At 48.4% G+C, this 21,041-nt stretch overlaps 3 protein-coding genes and 2 non-coding genes across 5 annotated transcripts; 2 read left to right on the top strand and 3 right to left on the bottom strand.

Moving 5' to 3' along the window:
* The first annotated feature begins 3,908 nt into the window (after positions 1-3,908).
* On the top strand, positions 3,909-3,990 carry TRNAS-CGA (transfer RNA serine (anticodon CGA)). The gene has a single exon. It is a non-coding gene; the product is annotated as a tRNA-Ser (tRNA).
* A 5,539-nt stretch (positions 3,991-9,529) lies between these two features.
* On the bottom strand, positions 9,530-9,602 carry TRNAK-UUU (transfer RNA lysine (anticodon UUU)). The gene has a single exon. It is a non-coding gene; the product is annotated as a tRNA-Lys (tRNA).
* Positions 9,603-12,736: 3,134 nt separating this feature from the next.
* On the bottom strand, positions 12,737-13,628 carry LOC144279117 (histone H2B 8). The gene has a single exon (XM_077840567.1). It carries the CDS (start codon positions 13,575-13,577, stop codon positions 13,197-13,199), a length of 381 nt encoding a protein of 126 aa, XP_077696693.1. The 5' UTR covers positions 13,578-13,628; the 3' UTR covers positions 12,737-13,196.
* Positions 13,629-13,945: 317 nt separating this feature from the next.
* LOC144279202 (histone H2A.J-like) lies at positions 13,946-16,353 on the top strand. The gene has a single exon (XM_077840686.1). It carries the CDS (start codon positions 13,981-13,983, stop codon positions 14,368-14,370), a length of 390 nt encoding a protein of 129 aa, XP_077696812.1. The 5' UTR covers positions 13,946-13,980; the 3' UTR covers positions 14,371-16,353.
* A 3,400-nt stretch (positions 16,354-19,753) lies between these two features.
* On the bottom strand, positions 19,754-20,960 carry LOC144278807 (histone H2B 8). The gene has a single exon (XM_077840161.1). It carries the CDS (start codon positions 20,911-20,913, stop codon positions 20,533-20,535), a length of 381 nt encoding a protein of 126 aa, XP_077696287.1. The 5' UTR covers positions 20,914-20,960; the 3' UTR covers positions 19,754-20,532.
* Between the last annotated feature and the right edge of the window lie 81 nt (positions 20,961-21,041).

The following is a 21,041-nucleotide window of genomic DNA, read 5'->3' as shown; positions in this document are numbered from 1 at the left end:
TTTTGCTGCAGCTGAGGTTCTGGAAGGGCCCAGTATCCCACCAGGCAACTTGAACTCTGCACTGACGACACTTTTTGCCCTTTAATGCAAGGAGGAGAGGCACTGGCTGTCCACTAGACATCAACCAGCTAGCCAGGTATACTCCAGGGCTAAACAATTAGCAAGAAAACAGTAACATTACTCACCAACAAGGACTCCTTTAAAGCAAGCCACATAATACCTAACTTCACCGGAGCAGCAAAGGAAAGTGACTCAAAGCCATTCCCTCCGGGGAGAAGTTTCCTCACCTCCATTATGGGCGTCTTTGCTACACGGAAGAAGAACAAGAAAAGCAAACTGAATTCACAGGAAGACGTGGGGCAGAGGGGAGGGGAGGGGAGGGGACAGAGAGCCGCAAGCAGCTGGCGGAGGGCAGGGCCATCTGGGGAACAGGCAGAGCCAGGACAGGAAGAGGCGGGGCGAGGGCGGGGCTTAACCTCCCCTGGCCTTTTATACCCGCCGCCCGCGGCTCGAAGAAAGCCTGTCGTGAGGAGTACAGGATCTGGCCCGTTGATTTCAATGGCCCTGCAGTGACAGACGCCAGCCAGAGACCTGGCCCAGATACTTCTTCCCCGCTCCCAGCCGGCAGCCCCCAGGAGCGGCCAAGGCCCTTCAGCCCCAACACGTGAAGGCTTTTCACTCCCCGTTGCCTCGTTCCTGCAACTCGGAGGGACATCAGCGCCCCTCTGTTGTTAGGGGCTTTCCCTCCCGCTCCCAGCCCGACTCCTACACGTCCGTGATGCTGGCAGAGCAGGTCCCAGCTCGTGCCCAGTTCCCTACGCCTCAAGGGAGCCTCCCCGCAAACCTGTCTGTGTGAGTATTGTTAACACCGGTATTCGACGTATAGCCTGTCTTTAGTGATTAGCCCTGATGACGTGCCTGTAAACTGCTGCACGCGACAATCTCACGTCTGATCTCCGTATCCCACGTTGTGAGGTCACATTGACGTGTTTGTCCCTGTGAAAGTGTTGGCTGTGAAACCGTACACCACCGGGCAGGAGAGACAGAGCATCAAGTGTGAAAGACTAGTTTGCCTGAGCCCGTGTTATCTCGGTGTGTGTGGCCAGAAGGCACAACACATTAATTTAGTAACCCTGAAAACGGTCCCTTCCACCTCCAGACCTGGGGCAGAATCACTTTCCGCTGGACTGCCCCCCCCCCCCATCTCTGTTAGGAAAAGAAAGTTTCTGTGAAAAAAGCCATGTTTTAAAATCAAAGGGCGTGACACAAACTGGCCGCACAGTGGCACCACTCCATCAGGCGTGACACGCACCAGGCCCCAGTCTGCACAGTCCTGGTGAAAAGGGGGTGAACTCCCCTCGCCCCTCTTCCCAGGTGTGTTTTCCCTCCAGGGCCCAGTCGAAATGAATTCCCGGGGCTGCTGGAAGGGGCCGCTGGGGCTGATGTCCCTCGGCGCACACACAGCGTTGGCTGGTGCGACGCGCACCCTGGGCCACGCCGGGAACGGAGAACACCCCTCCTAGAGCAAAAGTGTTTCCTAATATCCAGCCCAGACCTCCCCCACAGCAACTTGAGACCTTCGCTCCTCGTTCTGTCATCAGCTACCACTGAGAACATAGAATCATAGAATCATAGAATATCAGGGTTGGAAGGGACCCCAAAAGGTCATCTAGTCCAACCCCCTGCTCGAAGCAGGACCAATTCCCAGTTAAATCATCCCAGCCAGGGCTTTGTCAAGCCTGACCTTAAAAACCTCTAAGGAAGGAGATTCTACCACCTCCCTAGGTAACGCATTCCAGTGTTTCACCACCCTCCTCGTGAAAAAGTTTTTCCTAATATCCAATCTAAACCTCCCCCACTGCAACTTGAGACCATTACTCCTCGTTCTGTCATCTGCTACCATTGAGAACAGTCTAGAGCCATCCTCTTGGGAACCCCCTTTCAGGTAGTTGAAAGCAGCTATCAAATCCCCCCTCATTCTTCTCTTCTGCAGACTAAACAATCCCAGTTCCCTCAGCCTCTCCTCATAAGTCATGTGTTCTAGACCCCTAATCATTTTTGTTGCCCTTCGCTGGACTCTCTCCAATTTATCCACATCCTTCTTGTAGTGTGGGGCCCAAAACTGGACACAGTACTCCAGATGAGGCCTCACCAATGTCGAATAGAGGGGAACGATCACGTCCCTCGATCTGCTCGCTATGCCCCTACGTATACATCCCAAAATGCCATTGGCCTTCTTGGCAACAAGGGCACACTGCTGACTCATATCCAGCTTCTCGTCCACTGTCACCCCTAGGTCCTTTTCCGCAGAACTGCTGCCTAGCCATTCGGCCCCTAGTCTGTAGCTGTGCATTGGATTCTTCCGTCCTAAGTGCAGGACCCTGCACTTATCCTTATTGAACCTCATCAGATTTCTTTTGGCCCAATCCTCCAATTTGTCTAGGTCCTTCTGTATCCTATCCCTCCCCTCCAGCGTATCTACCACTCCTCCCAGTTTAGTATCATCCACAGATTTGCTGAGAGTGCAATCTACACCATCCTCCAGATCATTTATGAAGATATTGAACAAAACCGGCCCCAGGACCGACCCCTGGGGCACTCCACTTGACACCGGCTGCCAACTAGACATGGAGCCATTGATCACTACCCGTTGAGCCCGACAATCTAGCCAGCTTTCTACCCACCTTATAATGCATTCATCCAGCCCATACTTCCTTAACTTGCTGACAAGAATACTGTGGGAGACCGTGTCAAAAGCTTTGCTAAAGTCAAGAAACAATACATCCACTGCTTTCCCTTCATCCACAGAACCAGTAATCTCATCATAGAAGGCAATTAGATTAGTCAGGCATGACCTTCCCTTGGTGAATCCATGCTGGCTGTTCCTGATCACTTTCCTCTCATGCAAGTGCTTCAGGATTGATTCTTTGAGGACCTGCTCCATGATTTTTCCAGGGACTGAGGTGAGGCTGACTGGCCTGTAGTTCCCAGGATCCTCCTTCTTCCCTTTTTTAAAGATTGGCACTACATTAGTCTTTTTCCAGTCATCCGGGACTTCCCCCGTTCGCCACGAGTTTTCAAAGATAATGGCCAATAGCTCTGCAATCACAGCCGCCAGTTCCTTTAGCACTCTCGGATGCAACTCGTCCGGCCCCATGGACTTGTGCACGTCCAGCTTTTCTAAATAGTCCCTAACCACCTCTATCTCCACAGAGGGCTGGCCATCTCTTCCCCATTTTGTGATGCTCAGCGCAGCAGTCTGGGAGCTGACCTTGTTCGTGAAGACAGAGGCAAAAAAAGCATTGAGTACATTAGCTTTTTCCACATCCTCTGTCACTAGGTTGCCTCCCTCATTCATTAAGGGGCCCACACTTTCCTTGGCTTTCTTCTTGTTGCTAACATACCTGAAGAAACCTTCTTGTTACTCTTGACATCTCTTGCTAGCTGCAGCTCCAGGTGCGATTTGGCCCTCCTGATATCATTCCTACATGCCCGAGCAATATTTTTATACTCTTCCCTGGTCATATGTCCAACCTGAACATATTGACCAGAACAGCCGAGCTCCATCCTCTTTGGAGCCCCCCTTCGGGAAGCTGAAGGCTGCGATCAAATGCCCCCTCACTCTTCTCTTCCGCAGACTAAATAACCCCAGTTCCCTCAGCCTCTCCTCGTAAGTCCTGTGCCCCAGGCTCCCTGATCATTTCCGTTGCCCTCCGCTGGACTCTCCAATTTGTCCACATCCCTTCTGTAGTGGGGGCCCCAAAACTGGCCGCAATACGCCAGGTGTGGCTTCACCAGTGCCGACTAGAAGGGAATAATCACTTCCCGCGCCCGCACTCCTGCCAATGCAGCCCAATATGCCGACATATTGACCAGTTTTTCTGGCTTTGGAGGCATTCGGGGACACAGCTGTGATGGCCGAGTGGTTAAGGCGTTGGACTCGAAATCCAATGGGGTTTCCCCGCGCAGGTTCGAATCCCGCTCGCAGCGAGGCCTGTGTTTTAGCCACAGTAGCTCAGCAGGGGAATGCGTCCATAGGATTCCCAGAGACGCTCTCAATTCGTTCCCCAGCCCAAGCAAACCCCCCTCTGCACCGGGGACCCTGCCTCGCCCCATGTCCCTGAGCTCTCCTGCAAACTGCCCCGAGGGGGCAAACACCCTGGGCTGCTGATGCCCCATGGCTCTGCCCTACCCCTGCCTGCAACTGCTCTGAGTGTGATGGGAGCTGGGGCAGTGCAGGAACCTAACATGGGAACTGGGGAACTGAGGCTCCGGGCGAGAGATACCAGTGGTGGAAACCACGTGGCCACCCCCTAAATCAGGGGCCTGGTCTGAGCTGCCGGGGTCCCTCCCACAGAGCCCCAGATCACAGCCCGAAAATCGGCAGGTGACACTGTCCCCTGTTCTCCCTGCGTCAGAGAATCACCCCGGCAGGGCGTGGGCACCATGCCTGGCGTGAGCTCTCCTCCCGGCAGTGCTGGGCCCGGCCCAAAGCCCTGAAAGGGGCCGTGCCGCGGGGCTGTTTGCACCATCACCGTGCACGTGCGGTGTGGCCCGGGGTGCTCGTCGCACCAGCCAACGCTGCGTGTGCGCCGAGGGACATCAGCCCCAGCGGCCCCTTCCAGCAGCCCCGGGAATTCATTTCAACTGGGGCCTGGAGGGAAAACACATCTGGGAAGAGGGGCGAGGGGAGTTCACCCCCTTTTCACCAGGACTGTGCAGACTGCGGCCTGGTGTGTGTCACGCCTGATGGAGTGGTGCCACCTTGCGGCCAGTTTGTGTCACGCCCTTTGATTAAAAATGGCTTTTTTTCACAAATTTTTTTTTTTCCTCACAGACACACAGGGGGCAGGCTAATCTACCCAGGGCAAGTGATTTTGAGGCAGGTCTGGCGGTGGAAGGGACCATTTTCAGGGTTACTAAATTAATGTGTTGTGCCTTCTGGCCACACACACACACAAAATAAACTTAATTATCTGAGCTACCAACACATGTCCCAGAAAGAAACGAACCCCTTTGTTTCAGAGTAACAGCCGTGTTAGTCTGTATTCGCAAAAAGAAAAGGAGGACTTGTGGCACCTTAGAGACTAACGAATTTATTTGAGCATGAGCTTTCGTGAGCTACAGCTCACTTCATCAGATGCATACCGTGGAAACTGCAGCAGACTTTATATATACACAGAGAATATGAAACAATACCTCCTCCCACCCCACTGTCCTGCTGGTAATAGCTTATCTAAAAGCCATTTCCAGCACAAATCCAGGTTTTCTCACCCTCCACCCCCCCACACAAATTCACTCTCCTGCTGGTGATAGCCCATCCAAAGTGACAACTCTTTACACAATGTGCATGATAATGAAGTTAGGCCATTTCCTGCACAAATCCAGGTTCTCTCACTCCCTCACCCCCCTCCAACCCCTTTGTGTTCAACTTGAAGTGTGCATTTAAATAATTAAATAGAAACTTGGCTCAATTTCCCCTCCCTCCCGGTCTCTTTTCTCTCCAGAGCTAGAGCGGGGTGGATTTTCTCTTCCCTTGAAGAATATATTTTTAAATTTTAAACTAAATTTTCAGCAGTTTTTCTTCTTACTTTGTGTTCAGAAATGGAACTCGGGATTCTTGTGTTTTGTCCACCAAAAACTTGAAAGTGTTTTGGGGGGGTGGGGGCGGGAATATAGAATCTCTACCACATTGTGTTAATGCGTTTGGTTTATTTCTAAAGTGTTCTTTCTGTTCCTTCACTTCCCTTTCCTTCATCTCATTATTACTGTACTAGAGAGGTGGGCCCAGTCTCAGAGGTTGCAGGGTATCCAGGAATGGATAGGTTTCAGAGTAACAGCCGTGTTAGTCTGTATTCACAAAAAGAAAAGGAGGACTTGTGGCACCTTAGAGACTAACCAATTTATTTGAGCATAAGCTTTCATGAGCTACAGCTCACTTCATCAGATGCATAAAGTGGAAAGTACAGTGAGGAGATTTTATATATACACACAGACCATGAAAAAATATACATTGTAAGGAGAGTGATCACCCAAGATCAGCCACTACCAGCAGGAGAGTGGGGTGAGGGGAGAGAAAACCCCTTGAAGTGATAATCAAGGTGGGCCATTTCCAGCACATTTCCAGGAGTTAACAAGAACGTCTGACAGGTTTCCGAGTAACAGCCCTGTTAGTCTGTATTCGCAAAAAGAAAAGGAGGACTTGTGGCACCTTAGAGACTAACCAATTAAAGATCTTCTGTACTTTCCACAGTATGCATCCGATGAAGTGAGCTGTAGCTCACGAAAGCTTATGCTCAAATAAATTGGTTAGTCTCTAAGGTGCCACAAGTCCTCCTGTTCTTTTCAGGAATGGATAGTTGAGTTTGACTTTCAGCGCACGAAGAGTTAATGACACAGTGCCTCTGTCCACCACTAGGTGGTGCTGCGGTTCCCCACCAGCAACTTTCCCTAAATATTAAAAACATTGATTCTAGCGGAGAGGTACACAGTCTATAGCAGGGGTTCTCAAACTGGGGGTCGGGACCCTGCAGGAGGTGGTGAGGTTATTACATGGGGGGGGGCGGAGGCTCGCGAGCTGTCAGCCTCCACCCCAAACCCCGCTTTGCCTCCAGTGTTTATAATGGTGTTAAATATTTTAAAAGTGTTTTTAATTTATAAGGGGGTGGGGATGTCGCCCTCAGAGGCTTGCGATGTGAAAGGAGTCACCAGCAGAAAGGTTTGAGAACCACTGGTCTATAGCTCTCCAGACGCCCAGCTCTGAAGCGGAGACGTAAGGGTGGTAATACCGTACTCATCATCATCACCACGTTCCTATTATCCCTCTGGCATTTAGGGCAGTGATGAAGCGCCTCCATTCCTGTCTGTTTCTGGCAAGTCTCTCAATGATTCCCTAGTCGTGCCCCACGTTTTTCAGCTTGGCTTCCACAGCTCTTCGCCAGCTTGTTTTTGGGCGGCCTCGTTTCCGCTTGCCTTCAGGTGTCCGTCTTATCGCTACTCTGGTGATGGAATCAGTTTCCATCCGAAGCGCACGGCCGATCCATCTCCAATGCCTCCTGGCAATGATGGGGCTCAGATCCCTTTGGCTCCACTGTGTCCACAGATCTTGGTTTGAGATTGTTCTGGGCCAAAAGATACGGAGGATTTTTCTGAGGAAGGTTGTATGGAATGAAGACAGTTTGGACTGGTAATACTTTCTCATTCCTCACCATTCTGCACTATAAAGTAGTCTTGAAAGTACACAGCTCTGATAAATCTTGAGTTTGGTTTTGGTGTCGTATTTTCATGATTTCCAGACTGCATTTAAGCTCCTGAAGGCGCTCCTGGCTTCATTGGTTTTGTTCCAGATGTCCTGGCTTGTTCCACCATCCTGGCTGATGGTGCTGCCCCAGTATGTGAATGTTTCTACATTGGTGAGAACGATGAGGAGGCAATAGTACAGGGCATGATCTCTGTCTTATTGTGGTTGATGTTCAGCCCAATTTGCTGGCTGAATGCCTTGAGTCATAGAATCATAGAATATCAGGGTTGGAAGGGACCTCAGGAGGTCATCTAGTTCAACCCCCTGCTCAAAGCAGGACCAATCCCCAATTAAATCATCCCAGCCAGGGCTTTGTCAAGCCTGACCTTAAAAACTTCTAAGGAAGGAGATTCTACCACGTCCCTAGGTAATGCATTCCAGTGTTCCAGTGAGTCAAGTAGTTTTTTCTTGTAGGTGGTGTTGGGTATGTGATAGGATAGTAAAATCATCTGCAAAGCCCAGGTCTTCAAGGGATGAGAAGAGTGTCCACACGATGCCATCCTTATTTCTGCACTGCTGCTGACAGCAGCTCTGCCTTCAGAGCTGGGCCCCCAGCCAGCAGCCACTGCTCTGCCTTCTCCTGCCCCCCCAGTACATTCTGCACCCCCCTCCCCACCCCCCAGTCTGAGAACATTGAGATTCATGGTTTTCATCCAGGTGACTCTTGTTTGACTCCCAATGTGGGGGGAAAGAAACGAGATTTTGCTCAGAGAGAAGGCAGACAGTGCGGACATCAGGTCCATCTGGCCATCCACATGTCTCATGACTGACTGGGGTCTGTGCGGTCCCTGGCACGATGGGGTCCCCGGGGTCTGTAAAGAAGGCCCTTGTCTCAATCAGTGTGTGAAGATTGTGTCCTTCATCCTGATAGGAGTTTCTGCCACACGTGATGCAACAGAGACCCTGATCTCAGTCAAGGTCTGTGCTGGTCGGTTATTATCACCACTCAGTGCCGATGTACAGAGAAGGAGCAGTAGCAGGTTCAGCGGTTAATGGCTACACTGAACTTGGACTCCCATTCAAATTTCGATTGGCCACAACACCCCCAGCTTTTTTCCTTTTGTTATTATCATCGTGATTTTGCAGCCCTCTCTGGCGTAATCTCGGTCTTTTCCTTACCAAAGCATATTAAAAAAACAACAACCCTCCTTTTATTTTTATTCCTCCACTCTCCCTTTTCTTCACTTTGGTGTATCTTAAGGAACGTGCAACCACACAAAACCTTTGACTGCCCCATTCTGGGCCCATCCAGCACCTCCTTGAGCAGGATTTGTAGCACTGCAGACACCAAGAGACACCAGATGCATGTTCCCCCAAGGCTCGCTGTCTTTCTCAAATGACCCCAGGGTGACACCTACAAGTTCCAACTCCTTGTAATGACGCCTGGCTTGCAGGAGACAACGCTGCGCATTCCCTAGGGCAGAGGCTCTCAAACTGTGGCCTGTGTGCTCCATTCAGGTGGTCTGCGGAAAGTTCCCTCTAAGGTGCGCACCTGGGCGGCTGCACACAAAAGAATAAAGGGCCACCCACCTAATTAGTGAAGCCTGGGAGAGGACCCCCCCGCCTTCCTAAAAGACTCGGTGGCTGCCGCGGTGGGGGAGAGAGGGCACATCCATCACATTAGAAAGGTAAGACTACTGGTATTAAAATATGAGTGGTGTGCTTTCATTTGTGGAACAAAATAAGTTCATTATAATTAAGGTTTTTTTTTCATACCGTGCTTTTATCCAAAGCGCTTTACAATAGCTAGCTAACGGTACGAACAACATTTGGAAAGATCATTAAGTGGCCCCACCGGGACCCTCGACAATTTTCAAGTGGTTCGCGGGAAAAAAAGTTTGAGAACCACTGTTCTAGGGACATCTGTGAGACACTGGGGAGAGATTTGTACCCCCAGCTCAGGAACAATCTACTTCAGCGGTGATGTGGTAAGAAAAGCTTTCTGGAGACCGGTTCATAAAATGGAATTGGACAATGGTCATTTCAAATCAGTGATTTCCCCCCCCATTTATTTCTTCTCTCCCCCTCCTCAATGATTCCTCTCATACCTTTTGACAACAGGCCCAAACACCATTTTGTGTGACTGTCGTTTACAGGGCAGGGCATGGGGGAGTGGAAATGCGACCGGGCGCTTTTCTAGGAATTGTCTCTGGGTTTGTGGGAAAATGTGAATGCAGCAAAGTGCAGGGATGAATGTAGCTGCCAGCAGAATCATAAAATAACTTTTGTCGCCCGAACAGGGACTTGAACCCTGGACCCTCAGATTAAAAGTCTGATGCTCTACCGACTGAGCTATCCGGGCTCACGGACTGAAGAGAGAGACTTTGTCTTTTTAAAGTGACGTCCTGCGCTCTGATTGGGCAAAGATTAGCCAATCAGTGGCTGGCCACTGTCCCAGCAAACTGAATCCCAGTGCAGAGATGTGACAAGAGCTCAGGAAAGGGACCCTGGGGGTGCAAATCTCTGCCCTTGTAGCTAAAGGCGGGAGCATGGGGGACTGTGATCCTGTGGCTCAGCACTTAATCATTAATTACCCTTCAAGCAGCAGCCTTATTGCTGAGGAGGGAAAAGGACTGGGTGAAGAAAGGAGGTTTCAGAGTACAGCCGTGTCAGTCTGTATTCGCAAAAAGAAAAGGAGGACTTGTGGCACCTTAGAGACTAACCCATTTATTTGAGCATAAGCTTTCGTGAGCTACAGCTCAGTATGCATCCGATGAAGTGAGCTGTAGCTCACGAAAGCTTATGCTCAAATAAATGGGTTAGTCTCTAAGGTGCCACAAGTACTCCTTTTCTTTTTGAAGAAAGGAGGTGATTTGTCCAGGATTGCCAACTCCAAATGTTCAAAACTGATGAGTCCGGGTCACCAAAAACCACCAGCTTGACTTTAAAGTCATGAGATTATGTAAAAATAAGAGATTTCTGGAGTTCATTTGTTTGCCTTCTGCTTTTGGAGCCTTTAGGGTGCCTAAGGGGTGGGGTGTGTGTCTCACGTTTTGAAGCTTTCTCCACAGCCACCAGGGCTAGAAACATTAGGTTTGCTTTAAGAAGGAAGGCTGAAAGCATCCCATTATTCACTTGACTCCAGGAGCTGGGGCTTTAAAGAAAACAATGATGATTGGGAGACGGATGACAAAATGATGAGAATTGTCAGCCCTGCTTTTCGGTATTGTAACAGTATCAAGGTAAAAAGGGTGTTAGCAAAGACCCTAACGCAGTAGTAGATTTGTTTCTGAGTAACAGCCGTGTTGGTCTGTATTTGCAAAACGAAAAGGAGGACTTGTGGCACCTTAGAGACGAACCAGTTTATCTGAGCATAAGCTTTCGTGAGCTACAGCTCTAGTGCAGGGGTTCTCCACCAGGGGTTTGTGTATCCAGAGGTCTTCCAGGGGGTCCATCCACACATCTAGGGATTGGCCTAGTTTCACAACAGGCTACAAAAAAGCCCTAGCAAAGTCAGTACAAACTAAAATTCCATACAGACAATGACTTGTTTATACCGCTCTGTGTTCTATACACCGAAATGCAAGGACAATATTTATATTCCAATTGATCTATTTCATAATGATATGGCAAACTGTGAATGTCAGGCATTTTTCATCAACCACGTGGCTGTGATGCTTTGTATTTTTAGGTCTGATTTTGTAAGCAAGTCATTTTTACAATGAGGTGAAACTTGCCGGGGGTGTGTGTCCGCACCAGACAAATCAGACTCCTGAAAGGGTGGGTACGGTAGTCTGGAAAGGTGGAGAGCCACTGGGCTAGAGTCACTCCTTAGAGAACCATCATCACCGCAGCTACAATGAGTGCAAAACAAACACTGAAATAAACATTTCACATGTTAAGGCTGCAGAATCAGCGGAAATTGAGGGAAGGTTGCCAGTCCAAACTATTGGGCTGAATTGTGTCCGTTTAAAAGAACTCTCCAGGAAGCAAACATATACTATTTGCTGTTCCACACCAGGAGGAGCTAGATTATTGCATCCCAAATGCTTTGGTTAACCATGCAAGTAATTGAAAGCACATAGAAGAGTGAATATTTAAAATACATTTAATATTGACTTTTTGCTAAATAAACCAACACTTTTGGTGTGGCAGTGAGCCAGCCTTCAAGACCCCTTTCTTTGGGTCATTGTTTCTTTTTGCAACTGGCTGAAGGTTCAGCCCCCCTCCCCCGAAGGTGTAACCCTGATATCTGTTTCAGAGTAGCTGCCCTGTTAGTCTGTATCCGCAAAAAGAACAGGAGGACTTGTGGCACCTTAGAGACTAACACATTTATTTGAGCATGAGCTTTCGTGAGCTAAAACCCACTTCATCAGATGCATCTGTGTACACCCCCAACCCAAGCACTATGCACACACTTATCTTAGCCCGGTCTGTGTGCAACGCTGTATCCCAGATCACATCATTCTCCAGGACAAGCCTCAGCCCTCCCTTGCTCTTCTGCATCTGGGGGTCGATTTAGGATTTCAACCCCAATGTGAATGGGCTAAAAGCAGATCTTAGGCCTGGTGATGCCCTGAAGCACTTTGCAGGGTTTTTAATGCCTTTTTTTTTTTTTAATTAAAAATAACCTTTACCTCCCTTCCCCCACCCAAATAAAAATAAAAGTAGCAAAAAGATAACAGATAAAACAGCACTTGATTGATCGGGCATATGCAACCCAGCCAAGCCAAGCCAGGTGTTCTTATCCATGGTAATTGACGGGAGGAAGGCCTCTATAAAGCGGAGTCGTTTGGGTCCTGGTTTAAGGCTGGCTGCAAACAGCGTGGATGTAATGGGATCAGAGGGAAAACCGAGGTGGAAAAGGTAAGAAACCCTCCCCCACCACACACACAAACGCATTTCCTTTCCGGCCAGTGAGATCGTACCGCGTCCAATCATAGCCGGCCTTGATCTTTGAATGCGGGCCGAGGAGCCGCCCGGAGCGCTTTAGTGTGAACCCTCCCACCCCGCACCGCCCAAGTAACTGTGGGGGGAGGGTCCCCACGGAGTGGGGTCCCCGCCAGTCGTTCAGCAAAAAGCACCCTAGAACATATTTAAACTGCGATTCCCTCCCAGAAAAGCCCCATTTGTTGCACGTTAATGGCAGGGGTCCTAACGCAGCAGAGGAGATTTCACTGACCAGGGATTTCAGGTCTCTCCCTTTCTCCTTCCCCTTCCCAGCGTGGGAGGTTGTCCACGAAAGTGGGGACTGGGGCCTTCTGGCAACTCAGCGAATGTCACATTGCGGCTGGTAGATGGCGAGATGTTTGGTTAGCCGTGGGGCAGAGGCCTGTTGTTGACTTCGGGCTGGGGGTGATTGGGTAGGGTATGTCTCCTATGGCCTTAACTTTGGCTTTGCGGATAAACTAAGCACGGTACCCGCTGTGCAGACTTCTCAGTTTATATATTTTAAAGTTAACGTTACAAAAATATTTTAAATTTGATTTTAAGCACTTTGTACCGGGTTTTCCTAGGCTTTTATTGTATAAAGCAACAGCAAAAACACACTAATTATTCAATCCTACAGAATCTATTGAGTGATTAGAACAAAGGCTCCCCAAGGCTACAAGGTTCCGCAGCCCCGCCGCTAAAGAGCAAGGTAACCCCCCCAAAAACTTCCAGGACAGAGCCGCTTAAAGCAAAGCCGCACACTACTTAATATAAACGAATAGGCAATTAAATCCATCAAGGCTGCAATCAAGGTTTGCTAAAGCACAACCCCCACTGCCCCAGAAAGCCCCAAAACGAACAGCAAGCTAAAGAAAAAAACATGCAAATAATAAGAGGCACTATACGCTTTGCTCACACAACGTGCAATGTTTACAGCTCTCTCCTGGAGACAGTGGGTGGCTCTTAAAAGAGCCTTTGGGTTTTTTTTAAACGGACGCCTCCGGGCGGGAGGGCCACAGCGCGATTACTTGGAGCTGGTGTACTTGGTCACAGCCTTGGTGCCCTCAGACACGGCGTGTTTGGCCAGCTCCCCGGGCAGCAGCAGGCGTACGGCGGTCTGGATCTCCCGGGAGGTGATGGTGGAGCGCTTGTTATAATGCGCCAGGCGGGACGCCTCCCCAGCAATGCGCTCGAAGATGTCGTTGACGAAGGAATTCATGATGCCCATGGCCTTGGAGGAGATGCCGGTGTCGGGGTGAACCTGCTTCAGCACCTTGTAAACATAGATGGAGTAACTCTCCTTCCTGGTCTTGCGGCGCTTCTTGTCCCCTTTTTTCTGGGTCTTGGTCACCGCTTTCTTGGAGCCCTTCTTGGGCGCGGGAGCAGATTTCGCCGGCTCAGGCATCTCGATCGCTCCTGACAACACAGAACAGAGCCAGCAAGGCAATAAGCCGCCCGGCCGAGAGTCCTTTCTTTATAGCGCCCCTATGCAAATGAGGGTAGCCTAATTCCACCCTTCCTATTGGCTGCTTCCATATCGGGCCGCCATTTCTAGTCGTGACCGCCGATGTAAAGGAGCGTCGTCGAAATGCTGCGCTGCGATTGGACGGCAGCCCCCTCTTTCTTTCCCGATTGGCGGGTTTGCGAAGCGTCTTTCCCATTGGGTGTTTTGGAAGAGAAGCTTGAGGCAGCCAATCAGGAGCCGCTCGCCCCATCCCCGTGAGGGAATAAAAGGCCGGGAGCCCTGCACTCCCGCTGGAGTGTCATTGTGTGTTTGCTGGCTGAGGGAGGTGTCTGGGGTGCTCGTCATGTCTGGCCGCGGAAAGCAAGGAGGGAAGGTGCGGGCCAAGGCCAAGTCTCGCTCTTCTCGTGCGGGGCTGCAGTTCCCGGTCGGGCGGGTGCACCGGCTGCTGCGTAAGGGAAACTACGCGGAGCGGGTGGGAGCCGGCGCCCCCGTGTACCTGGCCGCGGTGATGGAGTATCTGACCGCTGAGATCTTGGAGCTGGCTGGCAACGCCGCCCGCGACAACAAGAAAACCCGCATCATTCCCCGCCACTTGCAGCTGGCCGTGCGCAACGACGAGGAGCTGAACAAGCTGCTGGGGGGAGTCACCATCGCCCAGGGCGGGGTCCTGCCCAACATCCAGGCGGTGCTGCTGCCCAAGAAAACCGAGAGCCACAAAGCCAAGGGCAAGTGAGCGTGGATACCCATCCCCACCTAAAACCAAAGGCTCTTTTAAGAGCCACCCACAATTTCAGAAGGAACTGGGAATCACTCCCTGTCTTGGGGAGGTAGGGGCAGCTCGGGAAAATGTTGTCTACTCTTTTGGTATCACCATATAATACTTTTTTTCAGAAACCTTGTCCTGGTTTTGCACTAATCAGATCCCTGAGCCACACATTGGGGGCGGTAGGGGAAATACTTCTCTATTTTTCTCAGCACAAACTTCTGAAACCTTGTTCCCGTTTTGCACTAACCAGATCCTGGAGCTGCACAGGTGAGTGAGCAGTTGCAGCTTCTGCAACTCTACCCCTTCCAACGAATGAATCCTAGTGTTTTCAAACAGAGCAACCCACACCTAGGAACAAAACATTTAGAACTCCCAAAAGGCAGTGTTTGGGTTCACTTGTGCTGTGCTGTGCAGTTTGATTATTTTCATCTGGGATCCCTGTGCTGAGGTGCTTATAAGCATCACAGCCTGCAAACATTGGCCTAAGTGTCTTTCCTAAAACCACACAGAAAATTGATAGTCAAGATGGGAAAGGAACTAGTCACCTGGAACTCCAGCTGTGTTTTAAGCCCTGGACTAAGGCTACCTGGCAAAGGAAAAGTGTAATTCACAATAGCTGTTGGTCTCAGCATTGCAAGAAATATGAATTAATTTGTCACAAGTTTATCTGGCTAGTTGGCATGTTACTTTTTGTTTTACTGGATTTTATGCATTACTTTTGTCCGCTGTAGGCAAAGTTATCTGGCAGGGTGTTTGATACATTCAAGTTAAATAATTACTAGGGACAATTAATTGTAAGGGCGGCAACTTTCTCAAGTAGCTGTTCCCTATTTTGCTACTTTCAGACTGATCAAATCACCCCTTAACCTTGTCTTTATTAACCTAAGTAGATTGAGCTCCCTGGGTCTATCACTGAGGAGAAAAATTATGCTATTATACAGAAAGTGTGTCTAGCCATTGTATGCAGTCTTAAAGATTTGCAGCTATGTTTACATGGTAAGAAGTTACTGTGGACACAGACCATTCACTCCTCATATGGTTACATTACATGTAGAAATCTGATACTAAACTCTTATGCTAGAATCTGGAACTCCAGAATTATGATATGGAACTATCCTATAGCAAAGAGAATGAGGGTACAATTTCTGCTACTCTGTCAACCCTAGATCAGATATGTTCCATTAAAAGTAAAGGGAAGGTGTGTGTGTGGTGTGACAGATGAGAGAGATTTCTAAGAACACAGCAGGAAGAGGAGAGGTACACAATACAAAAACCAGGGTCCACCCAAGGAAATTAATATTCAGCATGTTTAATACAAATAAGAGAAAGTACTTTTCCCACACAACATGCAGCTAATCCAGTGCCATGGGATGTTGTGCTGCCCAAAAGCATAACTTGGGGGTCAGAAAAGAACTGAATACATGCAGGGAAGATAGGCCTGTCAGTGCAGCGTTTCTCAAATGCAGACAGTGGGGGCTATTTTTGCAGCCACAGCCTTGGGCTGTGATTCGGAGAGGGAACAAAGCACTGGCCGTCTCCCAGGGCTGCCAGCAGGGGTTGAGCTCTGCCCCCTCTGAAGACACAAATGCTGGAGGTGCAGGCAGCTGGTGACTTTCCTGGTGGGGGGAGCAGACTTCAGCTTCAGGCTCCATCCATGTGATGGCAGGCTCTGGCCCTAGGCTCACCATCCCCGCCATGGTCCCTGGGCCCCACTGCCTCCTTGCCCATCTCCCCATCCAGGGCTTAATTTGTCCCAGGGCTTGCTCGGGCTGAGTAAGGTTTCTGCTGTGAAAAGTGATATTTGTATGTTTGTTAATATCACTTTTCACAGCACCAGACTTACTAGCTAGCAAATCTTTTTTTTTTTTGAAGCAACCAAAAAAGGAAAAAGAAAAGGAGTACTTGTGGCACCTTAGAGACTTAGAGCTCATGCTCAAATAAATAGGTTAGTCTCTAAGGTGCCACAAGTACTCCTTTTCTTTTTGCGAATACAGACTAACACGGCTGTTACTCTGAAACCTGTCAAAAAAGGAAAAGAAACAACAACTGACAAAAACATGCAGAGCGCCTTATTTGTGTTTCTATTCTGTTTAGGGCCAGTAAAGAATAGAGATAATTTGCACAGTATTTTTATGTCCCAGTCTGAAAAACCCTACATAAATAAATTACGATTTGGACATGTGTATGTGCATATTTATTTATTCTAAAGTTAATTATTTCAGGAAAAATTGTTAGCGTGGCCACCAGCAAGAATTGGTGGCCATACTCCGTGGCCACCAAAAAATTTGTTGGGAGAACCCCTGCACTAGTGGCTCCAGGTGACCCTAACCCTCTGACTACCATGAGCCAGGAATGGAAGCCAGGGTAGATTACTCTGGGATTGCCCTGTTCTGTACACTCCCTCCTGAAGCTCTGGTATGGACCACTGTCAGGGATAGGATATTGAGCAAAATGGACCATAGTCTGACCCAGTGTGGCAGCTTTTATGTTCTTGTTACTGTCATTCTGGGTGGTCACAGTTACAGAGGGGACTACATTTTGAGAAATACAGGGTTTCTTCTTTTCCATTTTTGTTTTTAACTGAAGTAAGAGGAGCTATTCTATAGGGTTTGGCAAAGTGTGTAGTTTAGGCGTGTTTTGGAAAGCATATTGATTTTACTGTGCTTCCATTTAAAAGGCCTGGGCTTTCTCTCACTAGGGATGTGGGGTAAACAGAAAATCCCACTCAGAACCTAAACTTTGTTGTGTGTTACTTCGGTTCTGAGACGACTTCAGAATGTTTTTACCTTAACTCTGTTATTTACATCACTTTGGCTTGGAGCAAATCCAGCTCTTTCCATGCAGCCAGGGAAGGGCTTTTAAAGATGGAACATCTACTTTGTGGGTATGGCTGAGGGTTCAACCCCCCCAAACCCATGTAAGGTGCGACCTTGATGTTTCAATGTATACACCACATCCATGGCCTTCACGGTGTTTCTCTTCGCACAGTAATTCTCAAACGTTGTACTGGTGATCCCTTTCACATAGCAAGCCTCTGAGTGTGACCCTCCCTTATAAATTAAAAACACTTTTAAATATATTTAACACCATTATAAATGCTGGAGGCAGAGTGGGGTTTGGGGTGGAGGCCGACAGCTCATGACCCCACCCCCCATGTAATTACCTCACAACCCCCTGAGGGGTCCCAATCCCCAGTTTGAGAACCCCTGTCTTGGCATGTTCTGAGTGGATCACGTTTGCCAGGAAAACCTTGAGCCCTAGAGTTTCTTCATGCATTACAGTTGCCAACTCGGCTTGAAGCTATTCCAAGAGATTTCCCTGCCAACATGACAATATCATTTCCTTAAAATATCCTACTAAAATCTCGCAAATTGCTTTCAATACTCACCAGGAGATCGATGCCGATTCCTGGAGAATTGGCCACCCTAATTAGCCCTGAGATGACCTTCACACCCCACCCCCATGTGTGGCAAGAAAGACACACTCAGGTTTGCCAATACCCTAAATATTGGACAATAATCCAGATTCCCTCCGAATTTTGTGGTGCCCCGTCCTGACCAGAGGAAAAACGGAGAGGGAACAAGACGGGCAGGAGAACTACCTACCTGTATCAGAGTAGCAGCTGTGTTAGTCTGTATTTGCAAAAAGAAAAGGAGGATTTGTGGCACCTTAGAGACTAACCAATTTATTTGAGCACAAGCTTTTGTGAGCTAGAGCTCACTTCACTGGATGCATAAAAGTGGAAAATGCAGTGAGGATGTTTTTATACACACAGATTGTGAAAAAATGGGTGTTTATCACTTCAAAAGGTTTTCTCTCTCCCCACCCCACTCTCCCGCTGGTAATAGCTTATCTAAAGCGATCACTCTCCTTACAATGTGTCTGATGATCAAGGTGGGCCATTTCCAGCACAAATCCAGGTTTTCTCTCCCCCCACCCCACTCTCCTGCTGGTAATAGCTTATCTAAAGTGATCACTCTCCTTACAATGTACCTACCTGTACTTCAACTCCCCTTTTGCCTCCCAAACCCTAGCTTCTCCGCTTCCACCAATGAGACCTCTTGTCACGCTGGCCAATCAGCGTACAGTCTTTCATTTAAAATTAAATAGTAAAATTTGGCGCCTTATCTGCCCCAGAGCATGCGCAAAAGGTCGGGGGGGGGGGAAGAAGAGTGTCATTTTAGCATTAGGACTTTCGGAATTACATGTTACCGCTCAGCGTTGAGTTCATGGGCTGCGAATCATGTCAGGGATCTCTGAGCTGAGGCAGGCCGCAAAGTGAGTGTTAGAGGAAGTCTGGGTGTCCTTTAATTGCCCTTAGGCCCCTGCATTTTTGGCTCCGTCGGGTAACAGAGAGGGCAGGACTGCATATTCCCCGCCCTTAACTCGGAAGAGATTTAAAAAGTCCCTTTTGGACTCTGGAAATCGGTTATTTGTTTTATTGGGATCCAGGAAGTATCACAAAGGTTTGGGGCTGGAGAGGTGGCGGAGCACAAATGGATCCACCCCACGGCCGCGCAAATGGGGCGCTTTGTTCTTTCTGCCGCGTCCTGGCATTCAGTTCCTGAAGTCTGCCCAGCCCCAAACTTTGCAGAGGGGGAAAAAAACCTCCCACGGCGCCACTTGGAGGGAATACAGCTTTTTCATCCTCAGCCCAACGGCGGGGTGTGTCCCAATTCACACTTATGAGCATCCTAAACACCTGGATATTTGTAAACGTCAAGTGACCTTTTGTCTCCTCCCCACTTCTCTGGCCGAGAGAATCACGTTGGCCGCAGTTTGGAGTCAAAGACTGTTTGAGCTACACCCCAGCCCCCTCTCTTCGAGACCCTTGGACTGCCTCGGTGCAGGTGACTCCCAGGTCAACTATTTAACTTCCATGTGCTGGAGGGGGGTGTGTGTGTGACGTTAATATGAAAAAATAAATAAAAATATAGCTCCATGTCAAAACTGGAAAGGACAGAAAATCCTCAGTGTCTCTCTTACAGTTTTCAGAGTAGCAGCCGTGTTAGTTTGTATTCGCAAAAAGAACAGGGGGACTTGTGGCACCTTCCAGACTAACCAATTTATTTGAGCAGAAGCTTTCGTGCATCCGATGCAGTGAGCTGTAGCTCACGCTCAAATAAATTTGTTAGTCTCAAAGGTGCCACAAGTCCTCCTTTTCTCTTAGTTGTAAGGAGATGGCAGCTTATACTAAATGTGGTATTTTGTTAAAAGGCTGGAAGTGTATACTACCCTTACAATATACCTCTCTGCAAAGATCGAATGCCAATTTGTAATTTGACTTGTCTCTAAAAGCAGCTTCAGGTTATTTCACAATGGTTTTCTTTAAGTCTTGGGGGAAGTGAATATGGGAATATTTATTCTAATGGATTCAAAGTTTACAGCGAAGGTGTATCAGCCTAACGTTAGAGATTTTACTCTACGAATACAATTTTCTTGCAGTTACAAAACTTGGGGGGTTAACTCTAGATAAAAAAAGCAAACAATTAAGGGTTAAACAGTGACTAAAGCCTCTTTCATTGAGGACACAGATATCACAAGAATGGATGCCTCCCCAAATAACTAAATGGTGATTTTTAAAATTAACATTCATTTTCTAATTAGAGAAATCCAGTCTGCATGTTTACACTCATAATGGCTCTAGGCCTCTCCTTCCCCAGTCCCTTTATGTATTTTGGTGCCATTTGTTTAGAGCTATGAACTAATCCCTTCTGTTTTCTAGATAGAGATAGAAAGAATTTTTATTAGGGAAAATACACTAAAAAAATCTTCATCACTAATATTTTATAAAAATTGATATTTTCTATTGCATAAACATAAAGGTGTTCAGATGCTATTGCTGAATAGTAGACATTAATAGAACAGAACATTTTTATCTATTCTAAAATTAAAATTCTAGGTAAGCATCTATTTTCTGTTGTATAGCAAACCTTAAGACAATAGCTTTCTAGAAAAAATTCTCATTCCTCATATAAATCTTACATATAACTTAATACTCTAAAACGCATTGATCATGTTTTTATAGGGGTATTAGCTAGGACTCTCAGCTCTCTCATGGAGAAAGTGGGTGGCTCTTAAAAGAGCCTTTGGGTTCATAGTGGAAGTCTCTTGGAGAACACAGCGCGATTACTTGGAGCTGGTGTACTTGGTCACAGCCTTGGTGCCCTCAGACACGGCGTGTTTGGCCAGCTCCCCGGGCAACAGCAGGCGTACGGCGGTCTGGATCTCCCGGGAGGTGATGGTGGAGCGCTTGTTATAATGCGCCAGGCGGGACGCCTCCCCAGCAATGCGCTCGAAGATGTCATTGACGAAAGAATTCATGATGCCCATGGCCTTAGAGGAGATGCCGGTGTCGGGGTGAACCTGCTTCAGCACCTTGTAGACATAGATGGAGTAACTCTCCTTCCTGGTCTTGCGACGCTTCTTATCCCCTTTTTTCTGGGTCTTGGTCACCGCTTTCTTGGAGCCCTTCTTGGGCGCGGGAGCAGATTTCGCCGGCTCAGGCATCTCGATCGCTGCTGATAACACAGAACAGAACCAGCAAGGCAATAATCCGCCCGGCCGAGAGTCCTTTCTTTATAGCGCCCCTATGCAAATGAGGGTAGCCTAATTCCACCCTTCCTATTGGCTGCTTC

Source organism: Eretmochelys imbricata, chromosome 23 (genome assembly GCF_965152235.1).
Source record: "Eretmochelys imbricata isolate rEreImb1 chromosome 23, rEreImb1.hap1, whole genome shotgun sequence".
In the NCBI taxonomy this organism is placed as follows: domain Eukaryota; kingdom Metazoa; phylum Chordata; order Testudines; family Cheloniidae; genus Eretmochelys; species Eretmochelys imbricata.
Note: the sequence above shows the minus strand (reverse complement) of the source record. Positions and strands in the feature narration are given on the sequence as shown.

Excerpts from the sequence above, each read along its gene's own strand:
- LOC144278807 (XM_077840161.1), bottom strand. The coding sequence starts at position 20,913 with ATGCCTGAGCCGGCGAAATCTGCTCCCGCGCCCAAGAAGGGCTCCAAG.
- LOC144279202 (XM_077840686.1), top strand. The coding sequence starts at position 13,981 with ATGTCTGGCCGCGGAAAGCAAGGAGGGAAGGTGCGGGCCAAGGCCAAG.
- LOC144279117 (XM_077840567.1), bottom strand. The coding sequence starts at position 13,577 with ATGCCTGAGCCGGCGAAATCTGCTCCCGCGCCCAAGAAGGGCTCCAAG.